This window comes from Sesamum indicum, linkage group LG7, assembly GCF_000512975.1.
Source record: "Sesamum indicum cultivar Zhongzhi No. 13 linkage group LG7, S_indicum_v1.0, whole genome shotgun sequence".
Taxonomy (NCBI): Eukaryota; Viridiplantae; Streptophyta; class Magnoliopsida; order Lamiales; family Pedaliaceae; genus Sesamum; species Sesamum indicum.
Window position 1 is genome coordinate 11,417,650 of NC_026151.1, and position 22,756 is coordinate 11,440,405.

General features: G+C 36.6%; 3 protein-coding genes and 1 pseudogene across 3 annotated transcripts in view; 1 reads left to right on the forward strand and 3 right to left on the reverse strand.

Moving 5' to 3' along the window:
• The window catches only part of LOC105167147, a 2,995-nt pseudogene extending 1,071 nt beyond the window's left edge, over nt 1-1,924 (reverse strand).
• On the reverse strand, nt 2,675-8,534 carry LOC105167148 (probable phosphoribosylformylglycinamidine synthase, chloroplastic/mitochondrial). The gene is made up of 4 exons (XM_011086738.2): nt 8,337-8,534; nt 8,008-8,071; nt 3,718-7,912; nt 2,675-2,968 (listed from the first exon to the last, which is right to left on the reverse strand). The coding sequence occupies exons 2-3, from the start codon at nt 8,047-8,049 to the stop codon at nt 3,719-3,721; spliced, it is 4,236 nt and encodes a 1,411-aa protein (XP_011085040.1). The 5' UTR covers nt 8,050-8,071; nt 8,337-8,534; the 3' UTR covers nt 2,675-2,968; nt 3,718.
• LOC105167149 (AT-hook motif nuclear-localized protein 15) lies at nt 12,033-14,232 on the reverse strand. Its single transcript, XM_011086739.2, has one exon. The coding sequence runs from the start codon at nt 13,249-13,251 to the stop codon at nt 12,352-12,354; it is 900 nt and encodes a 299-aa protein (XP_011085041.1). The 5' UTR covers nt 13,252-14,232; the 3' UTR covers nt 12,033-12,351.
• Nucleotides 19,415-22,756, forward strand: part of LOC105167150 (formin-like protein 2) — a 5,518-nt gene continuing 2,176 nt past the window's right edge. Inside the window, 3 exon segments of the mRNA XM_011086741.2 lie at nt 19,415-21,248; nt 21,704-21,903; nt 22,702-22,756. The exon segment at nt 22,702-22,756 is cut by the window's right edge and continues 4 nt beyond it. Coding sequence (XP_011085043.1) covers nt 19,729-21,248; nt 21,704-21,903; nt 22,702-22,756 — 1,775 coding nt within the window. The 5' untranslated portion in view covers nt 19,415-19,728.

Here is a 22,756-nt window from a genome sequence, read left to right on the forward strand (position 1 = left end):
GTGTCACGATGGCCTCATCAGGCACGCTGTCAGTGCGGAAGATACCCTTGCAAACACCGATACGGTCCTCACGTGTGGGAGCCCAGTAGAACTTCTCCATACGACCATCACGGATGAGAGGAGCATACAAGGTTGAGAAGTCGTTACCAGTGACAATGATTGGGACACGGGGGTTATCCTCCTTGTTGTACATACCGGGGAGCTGCACATTGGTGGGGTTGTCAGCAATGTTCATGAGAGTGGCGTTAACCATCTGGTTGTTCACGGTGTACTGTGTGGTTCCACCAAGACGTCCAGCACCAGCATCAAGATCGTTGATGAAGAGGCAGCACATTTTGCCCTTCCTGATGATGTCTGCAGCCTCACGGTACCTTTGCCTGATCAACTTTGCGGGCTCTCCAGCGTTTCCACTTTCCAGTTCACCAGCACTCATCATGATTGGGCTGTCAATTTGTTTCGCATAAATTTACGGTATTAGATAGTCAGAATTAATACCACCAGCAAGATTTGAACATAATTCAGATATATATATTACTCACTTAATCCCCATCTTGGAGAAGACAAGCTCACATTGGAATGATTTACCCTGTCCTTTGCCTCCCCAGATACCCAAGATCAAAGGAACCTGTATATAGCGAAACGACAGTACTCCCTCTATTAATTATATCGCATACTAAACAAACTTGGCATTGATCCAAGAAGGAAGTAATTGAAAGGAACCTTGATGTTAGGCAAGGTCATGAAGTTCTTGGAGATGTGGACGACGAGCTTGTCCATGAATGCAGGGGCGATGTAGAGTCCACCCATTGTGTTGTCAAACTGGTATCTGTTGATTAGCAACACCATCATCTTAGTCATGCTAAAGAAAAAAGATGTATATAGTACTTGGGAATGATCATATTTCTCGATTAATCATGAAGGAGGTGAAGAGAAGGAGGTTTACTGGCGGAGGCCCTGGCTGATGTACTCATAGGAGCTGAGGACGGCGTCGTGGGTTCCCATACCGGTGGGGGCTTGGAAGAGAGAGTCGACCAGCCCCTTACCTCTGGCGATGTCCTGTTGGTCATCTGAGATGTCCTCAACAAGACCCTTCCATCTGTCTTGGTCGGTCTGTTTTTTCTCATTGACCTCGGCCACCACCTTGAAGTTGCCGGAAGAAACCTTGGGAACGTACGACGAGTTCACCTTCTTCAAGCTCATGCCCAGGAAGGATGAGCTTGGGACTGCAGCTCCACCAACAGATCCATTCAAGTTCACCTACAATACATATTGTCAGCACAATAAGAAAAGTGCTCAATCACACTACTCCCACTTGGTAGTTGTAAAAAGAGCTAATTCCACATATATTTGATCAATGGAATTCTTTCAAATATCTTAATACCGTATTGTAAAATGATTGCATAATATTTTCAAGAAAGATTGAAAAATAAACTCTTTTAAGAAAATAAAAAAATCCTAACTTATTTTCACAATTTTAATGAACTCTTTGATCTTAATTACAAAATTATCAATAATAAGAATTTAAGTGCTACATTATTTTGTATATCCAAAAACTCTAAAAACTTATCACTGACATTCTTGATGGAATTCTTTCCCTCGTGCTTACTTCAAAATGTTGTGAGCCATGAACGTGCTAATAATAACAATGCACACCACGAAGAACTATTCGGACTAGAAAGTATCATTCTAATGTTCGAAATGAAAATGCCTAGCAAATTGTTGCTACAAATTAACATGCATGACAAGTACGCATAACACGTATGGAAGTACCGGGGCACGGTTGACAGCTCCGACAGTGGAGACGGCTGTTGCCATTGTTGTCAGAAACTCCAACGGTTGTGACTTAGTGGTAAGTGTATGTTGAGGAGGTGGAGCTGCTGCTGCTGCTGCTATGAGGGGAGAGGGGTTGGTGCAACAGGGTGAGTTATATAGTAGGAGTTTGAAGAGTGTACACAAATTGGAATTGTGAGGATTGGGTATTAGAAGTGGCATAGGCCACACAATGAAGATTGGACACTTGCCACGTGGCGAAAGGAGATTGCATCTGGAGTAGAGAACCCATCATAATTCACACAAGGGTTCTTGAGGTTAGAATTTTAGCTCCAATCTGCTCCACCTAAAATACTGGTCTGTTTTATTATTGGTTCAAATAGACAACATTTTATATGCTGACGTCCTCCTACTCAGACTTTTGATGATTAAAGAGGGGAGCAGAAACGAAAAGAAAGATAGTATTAGTGATATATTTTGATATTTTTATATATTAAAAGATAATAATCTTGATCTTATTATAATATAATTATGAATGAGTGTTCAAAATTATTGATAAAGAAAAATAGGTACAATTATATTTGGGTGATAATTCTGAAATTTGGAAATTTATCCGAGTATAATTTTGTGGAGCAGAATGATGAAAAGTAATAGCTTTGTCCTTTTTTTTTTTCTTTATCTGATTTATGTGTGGTGGGTTTCTGCTGAATTATTAGAATTTTGTTTTCAAGGAATTGACGACATCTTTATTATGCTTGCGCTGAAAACGACTCTGCCTCTGGTGAATTTATCTTTTATGTGTATGTTATTAATTTTTCAAAATTTTCTTTTTGTGGAATTGTGTGAATGACAGAGACATTTTTGTGATGGAAACATTGGCATTAGCCACTCAAAAATTTCATCATTTCTTTTGGAAGGAAACTACTACTTTCATTAAGACAACAAATCAACACCACAATAATTGATGGAAGATAAAAATGTTCTCTCAAGAGTTTATTACATGCTACACTCTCCGGAAATGCCCTAGTCGGCTCTTATGGCTTTGCCTCAAACCTCGTTAGCTAATGCTTCGAAAATACTCATACCAGTACACATTTTTCACTGAATCAACTTCAATCTTGTCTCACCACATTATTACTCTTATCCCTATAAAAAGTAGTCCCCTTTAAGTTGTTGGGATGTGTCACGCCTTCAATTCCTGCAAAAGAAATTACCTTAGCGACTAAACACAGTTCAATTATACACTTTACTGGAAAAAGAAAAAGGGTCAAAAATAACATCAGACTAAAAATGAGTTCAAATGCCAATCGTCTGATTCCATATTCCCCAGAGTTACTTCATTTTCCACACATGTATAGCAGAATAGCACAACCAAGAGGTTATTCACATTTTAGCTTTTTCTAATTGCTTCTTTCTCTGAGTAAACACACATAGCTTGTGTACATTTACAACACACTCACATCTCTCCCACAACGAAAAGAAAACACAAGGAAGAGCACAAACTCCAATGAGACAAGTGTACTTGATTAAATCAAACAATAATACTTTTGAATGTTGCTGAATTTACACACAAACGTGAATTTTTTAGGCCCAACAGATGAATAAATTGATTGTCAAACCTAACAGAGTTTGGAAATTTACAAGCAATAGCAGATTGACTCTGATAGCACAAGTTCAAGTAATATTTAAAAGACTAGAATTCTTCAATATCAGAAATCAGGAACCTGACAGTTCCACTAATCTGGGAAATACTTTTATGATGTCGATTAGCAAAACATTAGCACAAGTAGTTACTCAACCATAAAAAAATAAGCTATTACCCCTCATGGTTCAAGGTGGTGATTGATGTAAGAGCTTCAGGAAGGATACGGTTCTCAACTCCCAAAATTTGAGAACGCAAAAGTTTCCCATGAAAACTGTGATTTTAAAAAGGGTTTACAAACTAACCTCATGAACACCACTCCCTAGCATTTTGGAACATTCGTAACCAGGGGCTTGGGCCTTTCTTCTCGACATTCCAGTTCTTGGGATACCAAGGGTACTGCCACATCAAGAAGCATCTCTCTGGATGAGGCATCATTGCAAGATGCCTCCCATCTGGAGAGCATATGGCTGCAACACCCAATGGAGAACCATTAAGATTGAAAGGATAGACTTCTGTAGGATTTCCATTATCGTCACAATATTTCACGGGCGCCAAATCTGACTTCAGAATAGTATTCAAAACATGATCATCAGGAAAATATGCTCTTCCCTCGCCATGTGCAGCCCACACACCCAACGTACTACCCTCCATTCCTTTGAACATTAGAGCTGGTGACTTTTCTATTTTCACACTTGTGAAGCGACACTCAAATCGTCCAGATTCATTATGTATGAACCTTGGCTGTGATGGATCCCCGTTGTCCCCGAGCACACCTCCAACATTAGGGCCCGGAACCCACCCCAAAAGAGCCATAAGCTGGCAGCCATTGCAAACCCCTAAACTGAAAGTGTCTGGCCGCTCATAAAATTCTTGAAATTGTTTTAGGAGAGGCTTATTGAACCTTATTGAAGCTGCCCAGCCTTTTGCAGAGTCGAGCACATCTGCATAGCTGAATCCTCCAACAAAAGCAATACCCCGGAACTCATGCAACGAGATTGCTCCATTAAGAAGGTCGGACATAGTGATATCCCAAGGTTCAAAACCTGCAGCATAGAATGCACCAGACATTTCTCTGTCACCGTTGCTGCCTTCCTCGCGAATGATTGCAACCTTTGGTTTCGAAGTTGCAGTCATATATTTCTCGTCCGTATATGTTGGAGTGAAAGATAGCACCCAAGAAGGCTCGTGGCGATTTCTTAGACCTTTTCTCTCTAGTTCCACACAAGACGCTAGCCTTTGGAATTTTTCCAGCTGGAAGCTGGTTTCTTCCCACAGATCCCTGAGAACAGATGTTTCCTCGGTCAAGTGAGTGATACCATCAATCTTCAGTTCAACACCAGGTGAGGCAGTAACTTCACCGATGACCTCAGTAGATACTCCAACATTCAAAAGCTTTTCCTTCACCAGATCTAGATTCTTCTTTCTTACCTCAAGGATAAGTCCCAATTCCTCAGCAAAGAGTGTCTGGAAAACACTAAAACCCGAGGGTGATGTTATATTCAAGTTGATGCCACAGTTCCCTGCAAATGCCATCTCAAGCACACTTACTAGCAAGCCTCCATCGCTGATATCATGGCCAGCTGAAATCAGCTCTTCCTCAATCAGATTTTGGACTGCATTAAAAACTCTTTTAAGGTAAGAGACGTCATCAAGATCAGGGCACTCGTCCCCAACTTGATCAAATACCTGAGCAAGAGCAGATCCACCAAGGCGTCGCTTCCCTTTGGCCAAATCAATGTGAAGGAGAAGACCATCATCACCAAGTTTTAAATCTGGGGTCACAGTTTTAGTTATATCAGGACAAGTGACATAGGTACTGATTACTAGATTTCCCGGAGCCTTGACAACTTCTCCAGATGCATGGGCGGCCATGGAAAGACTATCCTTTCCCCCATCAATAGCAATACCGAGTTCAATCATAGCTTCTGAAAGAGCTATTGCAGCATCATACATGGCCGCTCCTTCACCATCCAGTTTCGCAGCATACATCCAATTGCCACTGGCCTTGACATCAGAAAGAGAAGTGATCCTAGCCCACACAAGATTAGTCAGTGCTTCTCCTACAGCTAGCCTTGCCATAGCTTTTGGATCCAAAAGTCCTTTTATCGGCTGCTCCCCAATTGAGCATGCACCTCCTGTAATATCAGTATAACTTTGAGCAATAACAGCAACATCAGAAAGTGTAATTTGCAGAGGACCCACAGTTTGCTGCTGTGCCACAAGACCTGTTACACACCTATCAACTTTGGTAGTCAAAAATCGTTTAGAAGCAACAGAAGGAAGTCTCAATACCCTTTTCAGGGAATCCATGACAGTTATCCCAGGAGCAATATCAAGTGGTTCCCTGGCATTAATTATTCGCTGGAATTCAAAAGTTTTCTGAGGCATGTCTCCAAGCACCTTCTCGAGCTCAAGATCAACGGCAGGTGGTGGTGGAGGCAGTCCATTTGAATTGCATCTTTCAATAGCTAAACTATCCACAAGAACAATTCGCCCTTCACCACTAATTTTACCAATAACAGCCATGGAGACTCTCTCTCTTTCACATATAGACTGCAAAACCTCACGGCTTTCAGGCTTCACCAAAATAGCATCTTGCTCTTGGTATTCTGCTCCCCATATTTCCAAAATTGACATTGTGTAATCACCAACTACAACTGCCCTGATATCAATAGTAGCACCTTTTGGATATATTATTTCCTTGACAACATTACAGTTCCCACCAGCACCCTGATCGTGAATACTAATGATGGGATTTTTCTCCCCCATTTCAACACAAGCACGGACAACTCGATACAACTTTTGTGCCATCTCTGCATCTCCACGTTGTACAGCATTGAAATCCAGCTCAGCATCATTTTGGCCACTAACCATGCTGGACGCAGCACCACCCCCCATTCCAATGCGATATGCTGGACCTCCAATCTTTACAACTAGCATCCCAATTTCAGGCTCTCCCTTCACTATGTGGTTGTGATCAATTTGGCCAATACCGCCACTAAACATGATTGGCTTCAACCATTCTCTCCTTTCACCACTTGGAAGCCTCATCCCGAAAGTCCTTGTGTAACCCTGAATTAATGGCTCCCCAAATTTGTTGCCATAATCTGATGCACCATTGCTAGCATCAATAAGAATCTGAAGGGGAGAAGCCAAGTTTGCAGGATATGTGAAAGTCGAATCCTCCCATGGAGCATATGAACCTTCAACATTCAGATTTCCTACACAGTACCCAGCTGTTGATGCTACAACAAATGAGCCCCTACCAGTTGCATGTGTATCTCTAATCCTGCCCCCAGCACCTGTCTCAGCCCCAGGGTATGGGGCAACAGCACATGGAAAGTTGTGGGTCTCAGCAGTAAACAGGATATCGAGGTCACGAGCACTCATGTCTAATGGGCATGTTAAACCTGGCTGGATTGGTCGCAATTGATTCACAAGAAACCCCTTGATCGCACTGGAGTTATCCTTGAAGCCAATAACCGAATTATTTGGGTTTGCTTGCAAAGTGCTTTTAACAATTTGCATGAGAGTCCTATTTACTGGCTGACCATCAATGACAATCTTACCAGTAAAAAACCAATGCCGACTATGTTCACTGTTAGACTGGGCAATATCAAATAATTCAACATTTGTTGGATTGCGCTGGATATCATCCACGAAAAGCTTTGTGTAATACTTCAAATCTTGCTCATCAAAGGCCAAACCCATTTCCTCATTTATTTCCTCCAACGCCTTTCGACCCTTCTCCATGACTGGTATATAACGGACTTCCTCAGGGACTACATTCGTTTCAAAAGATGTGAGCTTCTGATTATAAATACACTCAGTCATCCTATCATGCACCAATGCAGCAAACTCAGCAATTTGACTGTCAGATAATGATGCACTTCCAGGGACGACGTACAACATGTACCTTCTCGATCGCTCCAATCTATTTATTTCAGTCAAACCACAGGATCTGCAAATTGAGACAGCATTGGCAGACCATGCAGTGCTAAAAGACAATCGGGGGCCAACTTCTACTATAACAGCTTTTGAGTACTCTTTTACCTCTTCAGTGAGAAAACTTACAGTCCCCAGATTATCAGGCTCATAGGTCTCCCCTAAAAGCCACCTAAGTACTGAAAGCTTCTCACTGGGAATATCTCCATCGACCCCAATATTGAAACACTGCTCAGTCTTTAAACCAATTATTTGGTTTGAGACTTTGGTCTGTACGAGTTTCAGAAGCTCGGCTGTTGCACTTTCCTGAATCAATGGAATGCGATAAAAATGGACAACTTTTTCAGCAACCCTCCCTACCAACTTCGACTCCTGGCTTACTGGACTGCCTATATCTCTCGACACCACTGCTCTGACCTTGACTGGCCTTAATCCAATTTCTCCACGAGAAATTCTCACTGATGGACTTTTTCTTGGCAACGTACCCCAGAGCAACCGGTTTGTCTGCCTTAAAGAACGTCTAGGCAAAACTAGTTTCTGCCTATAGGCACCCTGTAGAGACAATTAAGTAAATTTATAGACCATCTTCACAAAATATGTAAAAGTGAGGCTAAAAATGTACGAAATAAGACAGTAAATGAACATACTTGCAAGAACTCTGCTGCTGTAATTTCGCAAGCAGCAGCCATAGCTATGGGTATCGCTCTCTATCTGCAACCAAAAAAAAAATGTCAACTTATATTTCTGAAAAAAAAAACTCAATAATCATAGAGAAAAGGAAAATAATTCAACAAGCAGAAAGTAAAAAGTTTTGATTGATTAAAAATAGACAAAACTACACATTCACAGCTCAAAAGCTCAAGAAATCCATTACTATATAAAAGCAAACCTAATATATGTATTTGTTCTCAACCGATCAATACAAGCGGCAAATTTTATTATAAAGAATGAGTTTTTAGACATGAGCTTCACTTACTCAGGCAAGATTCCTGGTGGGCTGGGTGCAAATTGGGCGAAAAGGACTTCAGCCTGGATAACGGTGGTGTAAGGATTCCCGCCGCACGAGTTGGCGACGTTGGCGTAGGGACTCACTCTGGCAGCCCTAAACAAAAAGAGCATGCGGCGCTTAGACAACAGAGGAGGACTTAGCAACCAGGTTTCAGTTTAACAATTCACACTTCACTTTTATTTGCTCCCTATAATCTATATCCATTCTTACCGTACTATTTTTTTAAAATAAAAAATATTTTTTATAATAAAATAATTCATTTATTCGAATTTTTAAAATTTATATTAATTAATGAAATTTTCTCTTTTTTTTTTCTTGTGTCAATATAATATACTAATTATTTTTATTTATAACATATTTTACAGTATATATACCTAAAAATGATGTGTCAGAACAATTAATTACTAATAAAATTTTTATTCTCATCTTACTTTTCCATTCTTAATGAATTGCTTTTAGTGTCTCAGATTTCTTTCCTTTTTCCTTTTTCATTTTTTCTTTTATTCACACATCTAACATAAAAGATAGATTATTTATTGATTATGGTTCGAAATTGGCGCTCCAATTCCATAAGGTATTTGGAATGTGAGAAAACAAACAAATGTGAGATTTATTAAGAGGTTATTAGTTAAAATCGTTCATAGTGAGGTGCAATATTACAGATAAAAAATAATAAATATTCTCTAAAAGATAATTTAAAAGTATTTATAGGATCAAATATATATATATATAGGGATTCATGTGTTATGATTTTAGTATTACAAAAATTAAGTGGTTGGATGATTATAATTTGGGAAGAGCAGGGCAAATCAAGTGTGACTCAATCCTAATAAAAGGCGTGTGGATCTCAATTCTATCTAAGCATTTGGAGGCACTTTTGTCCTTTAAATACCCTTTTTGTTAATTACACAATCCTCCCCGTAATCAAGTTGGGCCTAAAATTTTATTTTTTCTTTATTCTCACTTCTCACTTTTCACCTTATATATATCCTTCTTCTTTCTTTTCTCTTGTTTAATTAAGATTTTTATAGTTTATTATTATTTTTTTTAAGTTATTCCTCCACTTGCTTTTATTAATTCAATAAATCTTTCAAAACAGTTAAAGAAGGTCTTAATTTTATATAAAAAATAATAATTAAAAGTTGTTATAATATTATTTTTAAAATTTCAAACACATATAAGTACATTCTCAAATTGGATAAGAAACTATTGTAATTAGTTGCCTTGGAAGAATCTTAATTAACAATGACTAGTTTCTACCTAAATCCAGGGAATTAATTAAGTTCTTGATTCATTTTTATTTAAAAAGATTAATAATTAGAGAGGTCTGCATAAATCCCATATCAACAAACACATGCATATAATATATGCTGCAGCTACATATGTATTATAGTTTTGAGTAGCTACAAGAAAAAATAAAATATATATATATATATATTATTTAGTTTCAAATTTATCATTAATAATGTATATATGTCGACATCAATGGACAATAACTCTTTAGTTTTGTTATAAAAACAACAATTTCAACAAATTGGTAATATATGTATATATATATATATATATATAGAGAGAGAGAGAGAGAGAGAGAGAATTGTGTCTAACTTTTGACTTTCATAAAAATACATTGCAAATCAATTGTTATGTTATAATAATATTGGCGACGCATGTTAATTTTTCTCATCACTAACTATAATTCTTGTGATTAAAAAACTTGTGAAAGTAGTAAAAAATAAGATAAACGTAATTATATCGGGATAATTAACTTAATTGCTGATTGCTCGATCGCATTTTTCTAAGCAATTTATAATTAATTACGCACGACTTTTAAAGGTTAATTTTGTTGTAAACCAAAACTTTTATTGGAATTCACATATGATGAGATAGCTAGTGGGCTTCATTATATTATCCTCCCAAGAAACTTATTATAAATTCAACCACAACACCCATTTAATACTAAAAGATTTCATACAAAGTTCATTAGGACAGTGAGTTATAAATTGTGTAAAATGACATTTCTATTCAGATGAAAGGTTATAACGCCTCTCTTTGATCCAACATCTCCATTCAATGATAGCTTTCCAACTCTTATAAATATGTCCTCCCATTTCATTTCATTCATTCCATAGCATTCTTAAGCAAAAAAGCATTTTTGCATTGTATAGTTTTAGAAAGAAAGTTTCAAAATATTTTTTGGTTCGTTATTTTCAAAGTTTGTAGTTCTACTATTTTAAAATTTTAAGTTGCCATGTATATCTTGAGATACAAATTGTCATTTTCCATCAATACCAAAACGAGGCAATAATTATCTTAAAAATAAAAAAGTCCAACTCTTATCTCGACTTCATAATACACAAATCCTGCTTATCCCTCAAATTTTTCCGAAAAGAATCTTCTAGTTCAATTTAACCTTTCATCTTATATTTCATGTTCACGAAGGTAAACATGGCATCGAGAATAATAAACGCATATGCAATTTGCGAAATTTAATTTGTAAATAATATACAACATATATAAAATCTAAGATCCAACCGATATTAATTATGTAATGGGTGAATAACAATTTATTCTCCTATAATCTTGAAAAGGAACAAACTACCTCCTATGAAAAATAAATAGTAATTTTTCTAAAGTATTTTAAAAAATGAACCAATTTACCTCCTTGCGTAGAGGGATGTTTGCCTATTTCCCAGAACATAGGTAGGTAGATTGCAATTCACCCGTAACATAAATATAGTTCAACTAATTAAGTGATTGCTGCTCTAGAAGAATTTAAAAACAAATTAGCAATACATGACATAGAAATATACTATATGCATGCACTCATAAACTTGGAAAGTGGGTGTGTATAATATATGTAAGTCGGAAGAAGAAGGTATTGCCAAGCTTCTAGTAATAAATAGTTTCCAAAATCTATAAGCTTCAAATGAAAAGACCGTTCAACGAAATCTTTGTAAACAAATGAAAATTTGATCAAACATTTGTCCAAGATTCAGCATACTTAATATTAGTGTTGAACTGCAACCAAAGTTAAAAAGGAAACATAATTAACCAATTTTCAAATATACAACTTCTTGCCCATAAAGAATATCGAAAAGTAGAAGATTTTAGTAATCGTATATATGGTAAAACGAAAGTAGACCCAAAAACAACTGTTATTTTTGCTTTCTTCATACAACTCTCTCTCTCTCTCTCTCTCTATATATATATATATATATATATATATATATAATGCACTGATCAACTTTCATCCATCACGCCAGTTAATTGATCCACTCATCAGCAGCACTATATGTAGTGGATCGCTACATATATATAATTAGATCATTACCAATGGTATATATAGTATAAAAACAAGTCAATTTTGTTAATATAATTGGAGGGATGCCACCAATCTAAAGCAAAACTTCCTAACCAAGTTGCTCCAAATCAAATCATCCCAAGAAAATCAAGTTATAACAAGACCACTTCTTCGGTGATTGAATAATTAACCACACTTCTCTAATGAATGAGATTATTATTGCAACTTAATTAGTATTACATGCATCTTATATTCCATTTATCATATACACAAGATATTTCCTTAAATACACAAACTCCATACACGTCCTGAGTATATATCAACTGAACTATAAATATATATATATATATTTACAAACGAAATAGCATCCAAGTTACCAGCAAGAAATTTTATATAAGTTGTGTAGCATAGGTTCTTAATTAATTAGGACATAACTATAATCATAAAACTAAGGAAAAAGTACCAAGTTAATGAGGAGGAAATTAAGCAAGTTACCAGTTGGGAGATGTCCCATTATTCAAAGAACAACATCATTTTGTTCATTTGCTCATTTGAAGCCACAAAAGCGCAGCACCAGAAAACCTACTGAGATGATCAGAAGATGCATTCTGACCTTGTTTCCTGATTCTTGTCCTCATAAGAGCTTCCAGAATTATCTAATTAGTGGCTTAATTTGTCATGTCAATAAGGAGGAGGGCATGGCTGAGGAGCCCAAAATACGTCGTTCGGCCCTTCCCCGTTTGGAAGCAAATTAGGAGGCAAATTATACAAAGGCGCAGTCGATTTCGATTGATGATCAGCTGCCAAACCATGACCATGAGATGGCGATGCACCAGCATTCACTCCCAATTTGGACTCTAACCGTGTTCCTTCACTGGCGGCTTCGTCTTCCAGAGGCAACCTCTCATATACTGCATTAGTAAACGTGGCGGCAATAACCATCACTGGCCCTGATGCCACCAATGCACCAGCCACAGTGCCACCAACCACCTGCCCTTGCCCGCCTGCCAAGTACACAGCGAGCCCGGTGGCGCCTGGCGGCGCAGGCTCCGGCAAAAATACCCCTGACAAGGACAACATCTCAAATCTTCCCTGGAGGCTGATCACTCCACCAGGAGCAGCCGGTTGACGCAATCTCACATCCGTCACAATTCCACTGCCACTCAAAACCGAAACCCCACAATGGCGGCGCCGAGCAAAGGTAGAAATGCTTTCCAGAACATCGCTGCCACTGGCGATTTCCAGGACATGGCTGCGGAGAGCATTTGGGCTTTCTTTAGTGATGAGAATTGGGGGCTTCGGCTTATTCTTTGAACCCGGAGGCCGGCCTCGGGGCCTGCGGCCTGAGCTCGACGACGGCTCCAGATCGCCGGACAGGTTTTGGTCTTGGTCCTGGCCGTCCAATATGTCATGATTCTCTCCTTCATCAGGGTTTTGGTTAGGGTTGCTTCCGCTGCTGTTTGATGCATTGTTGAAGGCGGGATTTTCATCTTCTGCAGAGCTTCTGAGGTGAAGAGATGCAGCCGCTGAAGATGACATTGGGTTCGTCGCCATAGCTTCTGCCCACCATCTATTTGCCATTGCTTTTTCTTCAACAACACCACACAAAAAATTTCCCTCTTCCCAATAAAGATAACAAGTATCTAGGCCCTTCTTGTTTTTATCTCCGAATTTGTTGAGCAAACCACCAAAAATTGATCTTGAATGCACCAACCAGCTCTCTTCCGTTACGTCGGGTTGATAGAAAAGGTTAAATTGGCTCTAGTTTCATTATCCTTGTTCAATTCTTTACGCTTTATTTCTTGTTTGATTAATTCTACTATTGTATCTAAATCTAAATGAGATCCAAAGAAGATAAAAACTACCAGACAGTCTAACTGATCAACTCCAAATTCTTATCTCTTTCTCGCAAACCCTCTTACCCAAATCATTCACCCGCCGATAATTATTACCAAAGAATTATCTAGTTTACTTTTTTGAGTAAACCCTGATCTATGAACAGCTACAGTATTTTTTCTCCTACCCAAAACAAAACCCACTCTGAATAGGTAAACAAATGAAGATCTAAGACAAAAGCTGGTTTCGAAAATGCTCAAAAATAAACAACCCTTTTTCCCAAAACCAGCTTTCCTGAAAAAACCAGCCTTAAAAATCTGACATGCTAATTAGTGGAGTGGTAAATAGTATAACTCAAAAAAGTAGTTGAATATGGTTTCAGTGTCTGAGCAGAAAAACAACATACTGTGTACAGATCGAGAAGAGTACTGATGAACTAGGGTTCAAGTCAGGTCTTTTGTACTCAAGTTTCTTCAAAACAACATACTGTGTACAGATCGAGAAAGAGTACTGATGAACTAGGGTTCAAGTCAGGTCCTTTGTACTGAAGTTTCTTCAGCTCTCTCTCTCTCTCTCTTCTCTCTCTCTCTCTGAGCAGAGAGCAGTGGGCGTAAGATAAGGAGCTGAGTAGTTTCGGTTTAGCACAAGCAGCAGGAGCACTGAGACCGAGCCTGAGAGAGTTTTCTCTTTTCTATTTTTGTTTTTGGGTGCGGTGGGAGTAGTTAAGAAAATTACACCCATATCTACACTCTGCTCTTCATTCATTGCCTTGTGCCCAATTCCTTTTTTTTAATTATTATTCTAAAACATAACTCATACTGCATTTTATTATTTAATATTTATATCGTATAAATTTATAAATAAAAATTAAATCGATACGTAATAAATAAAATATGAGAAATAGTATACTTTGTATTAAATTTTCCAATGTTTTCTTACAACAAGTTGTAGAAGGCGCCTAAGATTAGTTCTGGTTGGAGTGGGTTCTTTAGTCAATCTGGAAGTTGAAAAACCGAGCACCAATTACACCAAAATTACATTTCAATCCTCTAATGTTTGGATGTTTTACTTGTACACATATAACCTAATCATCAAAATCCTTGGCATATAGTTTGATTTGAGGTTGATATCGAGATTGACTTTGATTTTTTAATTCATTTTCTCAACTCTTTCACTCTCATGTTATATAATTAATCACTCTACTCCTGTACTCAAAAAATAGGATCACAATAACATTTGGCAAACTCTAATTTTAATATTTCAATGTATAAGTCATATAAATAGGTACAAGAATATTCAATAAGTGGGTAAATTCGATTAATAGTACATATCTGTATGAGTCAGTTGATCCACTAATTGAACTTGTTATATCAATAATAAACAATTAAAATCCGTTGATAAATATGAATTATAATGTCATTGCAACGAGTTCAGATCGATTAAATTCGAATAAAATTATGCACATCTTTGGAATGTTTTGATAGTTTGCAGGGAGATTGAAGACATTGTGATCTCAATATCACATTTAGTCCTAAGGTTTCATTAATCTGGTTTTTAAGTGTTGGTTTTAGGTCATGAGATCCACATCCATATACAAAATGATGAATAATTACTTTTGTACGCACATCCATATACAAATTTTTTAGTCATTAAGTTAAAAATTTAATATTTTTTTTCCTTTTATAATGCATTGATATGAGCAATTCTAAATTAACAAAAAATATGATTATCAACTCATTTAGATAAATAAATATATATTGATTTGATACCGATAACATTGTAAAATATAATTTTATCAACATATTTTATTTTTTTCAAAATGAAAAAAGGGACATTTTTCTAAAAAAAAAATAAAGTGAAAATGAGGATGAAAACAAACAAAACATAGGCTTAGAATTTCATAAGAGGTATTTGCATGAACTTTGTACAAACATACATATATGTTGCTTTGGGCCCAAATCAGTTCCTGAAAGCAACAAAGCTCCATGGATTCCTAGTCAATGTTGCAATGAAAGGATTAGGCCCAGACCAGTCCTTTTCTGGCCCATAATCTGTCTTAATTACAAACTAATCTCACTATAACTTCATTATTGCAATATTAAATTTTGATAGATTTTTGCTATAATTAATTAATTAATTAAATGATGTACGTAAAATTTTGAAATGATTTAATTACAGAAATTTCAACTATACTAGTATAAATAGCATGAGTGGATTTGGGGGGTGGTTCCAAAAAAATTCCTACTTTAGACTACCTGTCACCGGCTGTAACCCGTCAATATATTTTAATGACCTTTGGGGTAGTGCTCTACCTTATTAGCCCATTGTCCATTCCTTCCTACTCACTGCCTTTATTTCAATTTTTATAAACTTGATGATTTTTTTAGCTTTTCTGACTGGTTATCTTTAAATAATATGACTCAAATGCTCTCATATTTTTATGTCTTTTTTATTATTATTTTTCACTAATTAAATACAACTTACCTCGAGCTCCAAGTGTTATAAATAATCTAAAATACCCAGACTAGTATGCATATATATGTCTTAAACAAGTTTGGGAGATTTCAAGATTTCGAATTTCTATGCAATATGAACATAGAATGACTCACATAAAGATATTCACATTGTAATTATTTAGGAGCCCTATCTTCTATGAATTTTTCACTTTTTAAGTGATGGTAAAATTCATTTGAGAACCGAAATCTTAATTGAGCAAGAGCTAGCAAAAAATGAGATATACACAATTGCGTCTTAAAGTATTAGATTACTACAGTCATTTTTCAAATTTGGTACTAATTTAAGCATTAAAGTGTACGTTTTTAATATTTATTGATGTTGCACGTTGGCTTCGGACCAAGTAATAACACTCCCATTTTTAGAACTATTTAAGTTTTGATTATTTAGATATTATGAAATAATAAAATAATGTATTTTGAGGAGGCATAATAGTAGTTTTGTGTTGAAATGCAAAAAAGAAAAAAGTAGAGTTTGAAAAATGAAGCACTTACAAATTTAAAAGGAAACACAAGTGAAAAAGGAAAGGAAGCCAAACATTCCTAATTAAAGGAAGCCATTTGATTAGGTATAAAGAATGATCCCAAACTTCAAAACTATACCTTTACATTTCTTTTATATTTTATGCAGCCCAATATTAGTGATAGTGCAAATTGAAAATCTAACCCAAATCCAAAAGACAGGCCTACCCATACCTATTGTTCTTTTGGCTTTTTAAGCAAAGGAGAGTGAAGCACACACAGAGAAGCAGAGAGTGGGGGAGAGATTTAAAGTAGAAAATCAATTCAATTATGTAAAGTTGAGAAACCCAACAAAAATATTTTGCATGTCTTGTGGAGTACAAAACCCCAAAAATCAGAAAAATGGTGTCCTTTTCAACACACAACACACACAAAACAAAGTTGGTGTGTGTGTGTGTGTGAAAATGAAAGGGTCTTTTCGCTATTCCCTTCCCTGCCCCACATTTTTGCAGATTCACAGTCCCCAGCTTTCCTATAGCTGGCTATCACCTTTTCACTGTCTCTCTCTCTCTCTCTCTCTTGTCTAAATTTTGTACCCATCCAATCAAAATATTTAATTCATAGAGACCTCATTTTTAAAGGTTCTATACGTGGAATGTTGATTTATTGAATAATATATATTGTTTATTATAATAATAAATATTATTGAAATTTTATTTATTTAATATTATTAATAAAAATATAATTGTTATAATAATTTTTATTAATTATTAATATTTAATAAAAATAATTATAATTGAATTATTTCAATTATTAACTGTTGATTGCTTCAAATGGAAAAATATATATACCCCTCTCAAAATTTTGTTTTATTTTTTAAAAAGTACATTAGTGTTTTTTTAAGATAATTATACTCTCTTCTCTAATACAATTACATGTAGACTTTTCTTAATTTAGAAAAATACATAATATCCACAAAGTTTGTTTTCATTTAATAAATAAGGCTATTTGTTAATTATAATTCACCAAATTTATAAATATTAACAAATTAATTGGATAAAAATTAATATTTAGCCCAAATTGACCTATTACTGATTTATTTCAGGTCAAGTATATCTTTTGATGATCAAATTATTCTAATACAACTTCACATGTGAATACATGCGATAGGTATATTTTCACCATTATAAGAGTAGTTTAGTTAGAAAAAATTTATTTAACATGCGATAAGTCAATAAAAAATCAATCGAGTGTAAACATTAATTTTAATTTAATTATTTTATTAATATCAATAAATTTAATAAATTTTTATTAATGGTATAACTTATTTATTAGAGTGATGTAAAATTTAAAAATACTAGAAGTTTGAGTGGAAAGGGAGGAGAGAGAAGTTGGAAATTTGAAGGGACAATATTTTGTAAATTCAGTAGTTGATCAGCATAATGATGATTTTGAGTCCTATTCCTATTCCCACTACTTTTGAGCCACTTCTCTTTTGTCATGGGATTGGGATTGGGATTGGGATTGCATTCTTCCTACAAAGATTCTTTGATTAATTCATTCATCATTAAATATTTTATTTATTATTACATTTGACTTTCCTCTCTACCAAAAATGACTCCTAATTTTGGGGGTTGAAAGCTTTTTCAGTTGGCAGCTTTTCTTTATTAAATTCATTCAATAGAAAATGAATTTGGAAAATGGTGAGAAATATATATATTTTTAAAAAATTGTATTGATATAGATTTCGTAAAATAAACTAAATATATAAAATATATGTTTTAAACATTATTAGTTTAACAAAAGTCATTGATTTTTAAGTTTTTTAATTTGATTATTGAGATCACTATGTGCGTAATTGTTTATGAATAATTGATGATCTACTGTGTATTATGATTTTTAGACACATAATTAACTGTCCAAAATAATTTTATCAAAAATTTAAAAAAAAAATGTACGATGAAAGGGGTTTTTTTTTTTTGGTTAAAATTGGTTTGAACAATTAATTTCTAAGTCATGTACTAAAATTGTTGTAATTTTTTTTAATAATTAATTGTCTATCTATATCTATACTATTATAAAATAAAACTCTTTTACTATACAAATTTTTAATACTATATTTACTATTTAATTTATTCATTCTCTTAATAAAAATTAGTCATGATAATAATTTTAATTTTTGTTAATGATCTCATAATCATATTTTTTTTTCTCAACCCACTACGCCATGGTCTCCTCTCGCCTTCTTCATTTTTTTTTAATCACAAACTTTCATGTTTTTAATAAATTCATAAATTACAATTTATTTTTTCGTCTCTCACCTTGTTCTTCATTTATTTATTTTTCTCCTCACCTTATACTATGTTCAAACCTTTTCATATTTTTTTCCTTAATCTCATGCTATAATTATTTTTTATATATTCGTTAAAATCTGGTACGACAACAACTAATTTTATTGCTAAAAATAAACTGAAAAAGAGTTTTTGGCTTCTCGGATTAAGCTTAATTTAGTATTATAATTATAGGACAGTTTTGATAAGTGGTACGCATTATTTGGTTTGTCCTTCACCTGTCTTTCATGCCCTCTTAATTTAAGAAAATAAATATTAATTTATCAAACCAATCTTAGACAACTAGCGACATTAGATCTATAAGGAATAAAATAAAATTAGTGACATTAATTTTATTTAGGAGAAGCAAACAAAATAAATAAACTGCTATAAGCGTACATATGTTGAAATATGTGTTGTCTTTTTATTATATAATAGATATATTAGAATATGATTATTGTAATTGTCTTTATTAGACATAAATATTTAATATGAATGATGGTAATTAATTTATTTAAATAATAATAATTTATTATTTTTAAGTAAAAAGAGATGAATTGCGTTACAAAGTCATTAATTTGGATTGAAAATTGAATAGTAATAGAAATGATTGCAGGTACGTTATGTTATTTTTGAGGAGAAAAGGTTCCTTCATTTGTTCCCCACTCACTACTCTCTTTCTTGCGGTGAGTGAGTCTGAAATTTCACCACAATTATTCACACTCTCACTTCATTTGGCGCTTCAGTGTCTGAAACCAACTCTGCCCTCACTTCTGCTCCGCCAGCCTCCGCCTCCACCGCCACCTCCGCCTCCGCCTCCGCCTCTATAATGAGAAAACAGATGAGTGTTGGTGCTCACTGAATACTCCACCTGCTAACTTCATAACCCTTTTCCTGGCTAGTTTTCAGCTCACAAAATGCACCATTTACACCTCCTTCTCCACCTCGCCATTCTCACACTCCTCCTCCTATCCTCCTCCCCCGCCGCCGCCGCCGCCTACAACCACCGCTACCGCCGCCTCCTCCACCAACCCCTTTTCCCACTTGATCAATCCGTTCCCCCAACCGCCAGCATTTCTCAACCCCCCTTCCCCTCCCCTTCTCCTCAACCTCAACCTCAACCTCAACAGCCCAAATACCCTTTCTCTACGCTCTCCCCTCCTGATACCACCACTCAACAAAACCCATTCTTCCCCTTCTTCCCTTCTCCTCCGCCCCCACCTCCGCCGCCAAGCTCCTCCACCGCCTTCGCCACCTTTCCCGCCAATATCTCCTCCCTCGTCCTCCCCTCTTCCTCCCACTCCGGCCACAAACCAGTCAAGCTCATTTCCCTCATTGTCTCTGTCTCCCTCTTTTCCGTCCTTGTTTTCGCTTCCCTCGTCCTCCTCCTCCTTCGCCACCGTCACCACCACCACCATGACGAGCCCCTCAAAACTGACAGCCTCCGCCTCTTCCCTCCCAACGCCACCCCCTCCGACACCACCGTCACTGCCGACGAAAGCAAGAAACCGCCGCCGCCGCTGTTCCCACGGCACACCCCCTCCTCCACCTCTTCCGAATTCCTCTACCTCGGCACACTAGTCAGCTCCCGGGACGCTGAGTATGCCGGGCCCCCCGCCACTCAGAATGACGTAAACCCCCCTCCTGCTGCAGCTGCGCCGATGAACTATCGAAGGCTCGGCTCGCCGGAGCTCCACCCTCTACCACCCCTGCCGCGTCAGCAGTCGCACCAAAATTACAATAACACTCACGTGAGTGCTTCTGAAGGGGAAGAAAACGACAACGAAGACGATGAAGAGTTCTTTTCACCGAGAGGGTCCACAGTAAACAACGCTAGTCCGTACCGCACCAAATTGTCTCCCCCTCTCGATACTCTCAGCAGCAACAATGGTGATGATTTTAACAAAAGCAGAGACTTAAACCCACTGAACTGCAATTCTCCAGCGTACTCCATTTCACCTGATAATAGCCCATCAGTCGTACTGAATTCCAGTAGCCCGCAAAGCATGCTATCAAAATCACCAGACAGCTTGGTGACTTTCCTGGCTCCGTTACCGCGGTTTATCCCCCCTCCACCAGCGCGGGAGCCAAGGGCATTTTCGCCATTTTCTCCGTCATCCACGGAGGACGGGGGCACCCGGGACTGCTCTCCGCGGGCTTCAGATTTTTCCGGTACCGGAAAGGCGCCACCTCCTCCACCTCCGCCTCCTCCTGCGAGGTTCTGGGAGGGGGCCCCGCCATCCGGGCCGCCGGAGCTGGTGGCACCCTCGAGGAAAGTTGTACAGAGCTTAAATGAGGAAAAGGGTGGTTTGGGGAGGTCAGGAAGCAATAGTGAGGAGATGATGAAGCCAAAGCTGAAGCCTTTGCATTGGGATAAAGTCAGAGCTAGTTCAGATAGAGCAATGGTTTGGGATCAGCTGAAATCCAGTTCTTTTCAGTAGGATTCTTGGATTCTTTTGTGCTTTCTTTCTGTGATTTTTACTTTACGTACAGTAAATTTATGCTTAAAGTCCTTTACTTAGTGAAGCAATAAAATTTATTTGTTGGAAAGAAAACTTACGATGCTACTTTATTTTCAAATCGAGCTATCTTGCAAGAGATAGTCTTCTTGTTCTATAGATTTTTCCAACTTTTTTTAGTAGTTTAGTACAGTAGATTTTAAATGGGTGATGGAGAATAGCTGGATATTCTATTCCAAGAAGCATCTTTGATTTGCTTAGCTTTCAGTCTGCTTTGAATTAATGTTTTTCACGTTCTGCACTAATATCATTTAAAAATTATAAACCTTGTTTTTAGGTCTAAATATAAAGGTTGTTTGGTAGGATTTAGAAGTTCGTGGATACCATTTTTTTTTTTTTTTGACTTTTTCGTGCATTACCATTTTGGTTGTAGGTTGAACGAGGAAATGATTGAGACTCTGTTCACAGTGAGTGCTTCAACTGTGAATGCCAAAGATGGTGGGAGGCGCCATATAATCCCGGACATGAACCAACAAAATCTCGTGCTTGATCCGAAGAAGTCACAGAACATTGCTATATTGTTGAGAGCTCTCAATGTGACTGTTGATGAAGTCTGTGAAGCACTTGTAGAAGGTGAGATCATGTTCTGCTATATTTCTTTATAAATGATGCAAATGCATTTCTTATCATATTCAGATTGATTTCAGTCCAATATGTACTGCTTATAGTCCAGCTTGATTGCTTGAGCTTTAGATCTCTCACATTCTCGGCATGGTTTTGTAGTGATGTAGTGATTCTATTATGTGGCTTGTTCAAAGAAATGAATTATGTTTTGGTTATGGTTTCTAAGAATGGGATGCCACTATTTTTTTGGGTTTATTTGTTTGCTTTGATTGTTAATTGTTGTCTGGCAAAGCATAGTTGTCATTCAACGACATTAATGTAGTTGCCCCCACTTTGAAAACTTCGGATTTGGACTTAGAGTTAATGTTGAATTCTCATTTAAATCTCTAGCTTGTTTTACGAATTCTCGATGAAAATTGAAGCATATTGATGTAGATGAGATATCACGTTTCTTTTCAAGTGTCATGTCAGAGTAAGGATCAGTATTAATTGTTCCTATCTTGTATGTGCTGTCATTTTATACTCCTCTTTGATAGTGGAACAAGGTTGGTGATAATTATTTCTAGCAATTATTTCTCAAGAAAATGTGGAATAAATATATAACTAAATAAACTTGTACTTGCCTATACAAAAATTGCCATTCATATACTGTACATTGTTGCATCAATCAAAAACTTCATTTCAATTAGTCCTTGAAAGTGTTTAGTATGCTCTTCTTTATTGTGTCCATTTCTGAGTTGAAGATTTCCTTCTGGAAGTTCTAAAATCTCCTGATATAGCCCCTTTCTTGGTACTATGATGCAACAGGAAATGCTGACACTCTGGGCACGGAGCTTCTCGAGAGTTTATTAAAGATGGCTCC